This window comes from Pteropus alecto, unplaced genomic scaffold (assembly GCF_000325575.1).
Source record: "Pteropus alecto unplaced genomic scaffold, ASM32557v1 scaffold45, whole genome shotgun sequence".
Classification (NCBI taxonomy): domain Eukaryota; kingdom Metazoa; phylum Chordata; class Mammalia; order Chiroptera; family Pteropodidae; genus Pteropus; species Pteropus alecto.
The window spans coordinates 16092662-16093458 of NW_006442491.1; the positions used below are offsets into that span (position 1 = coordinate 16092662).

A 797-nucleotide genomic window follows, 5' to 3' on the forward strand; every position below is an offset into this window, starting at 1 on the left:
ATGAGGTAAGGGTACTCCTGGTGAAGGGAGACAGGTAAGCAAATGAGCAGAGGTGGGACCAAGACCTTAGGGGACACTAAGAGCTGTTGCGTGTGACTGAGGCCTGGGGACATGAGGGGCTTGGCTGGGAGAGAAGGGCAAAATTCACCAGCTGCTCTGTGTGTCCTGGAGGGGTGGAGAAGAGAGGAAAGAGGAAATGAGGACTCCTCTCTCTCCTGCCAGTCCTTTCCACTCACGTACTCATTCCAAGTCCTTAGTGTCTATTTGTCCTTCCTGCAGACTAGAAGGCACTGAAGCCACAGCGGGAATCACCATGCCCCCTACCATCCAATCCATGGCCCCTAAACGAGGCGGCCAGTGCCAGAGAGGGGACATGCTTCTAGCCCTGAGGCAGGAGAAAACCCCCTCCACTAATATACACTGAAATGCGTGTGGCACGGGGCTGGAAACCTTCCCTCAGACTGCCCTGTCAAAAGGCTTCTTGCCTCAGTGAGATGCTCCCAGGGGGTCTGAGAGCATGTGGGGCAGGGGTGGCAGCCTGCTTTGGTGACCTAGATCCTAGGAAGGGGATGCCAAGCCTCTACCTCTGGAGACTCTGGCTTGGCTGGATTTAGATGTGTCCCCGTGGCCCTTCTGCACAGAGGTCACCTTCTGCTCCACCAACCCCTGCTGTGTGATTGTTGTGCCACGTGCAGTCTCTGCCCCCAGCTCTGACCCTGCGGCCTGCCATGAGGGGCTTCTCTCAAATCCACACCCTGTAACCAGGTCTAAAATGTCCCCCAGTGCCCAGAATCCCT

At 56.5% G+C, this 797-nt stretch overlaps 1 protein-coding gene across 1 annotated transcript in view; it reads left to right on the plus strand.

Moving 5' to 3' along the window:
- GFRA4 (GDNF family receptor alpha 4) overlaps positions 1-797 on the plus strand; it is a 3585-nt gene continuing 2788 nt past the window's right edge. The window contains exons 1-2 of the mRNA XM_006922012.1: positions 1-5; positions 280-382. Coding sequence (XP_006922074.1) covers positions 1-5; positions 280-382 — 108 coding nt within the window. The remainder of the gene's footprint in view (positions 6-279; positions 383-797) is intronic.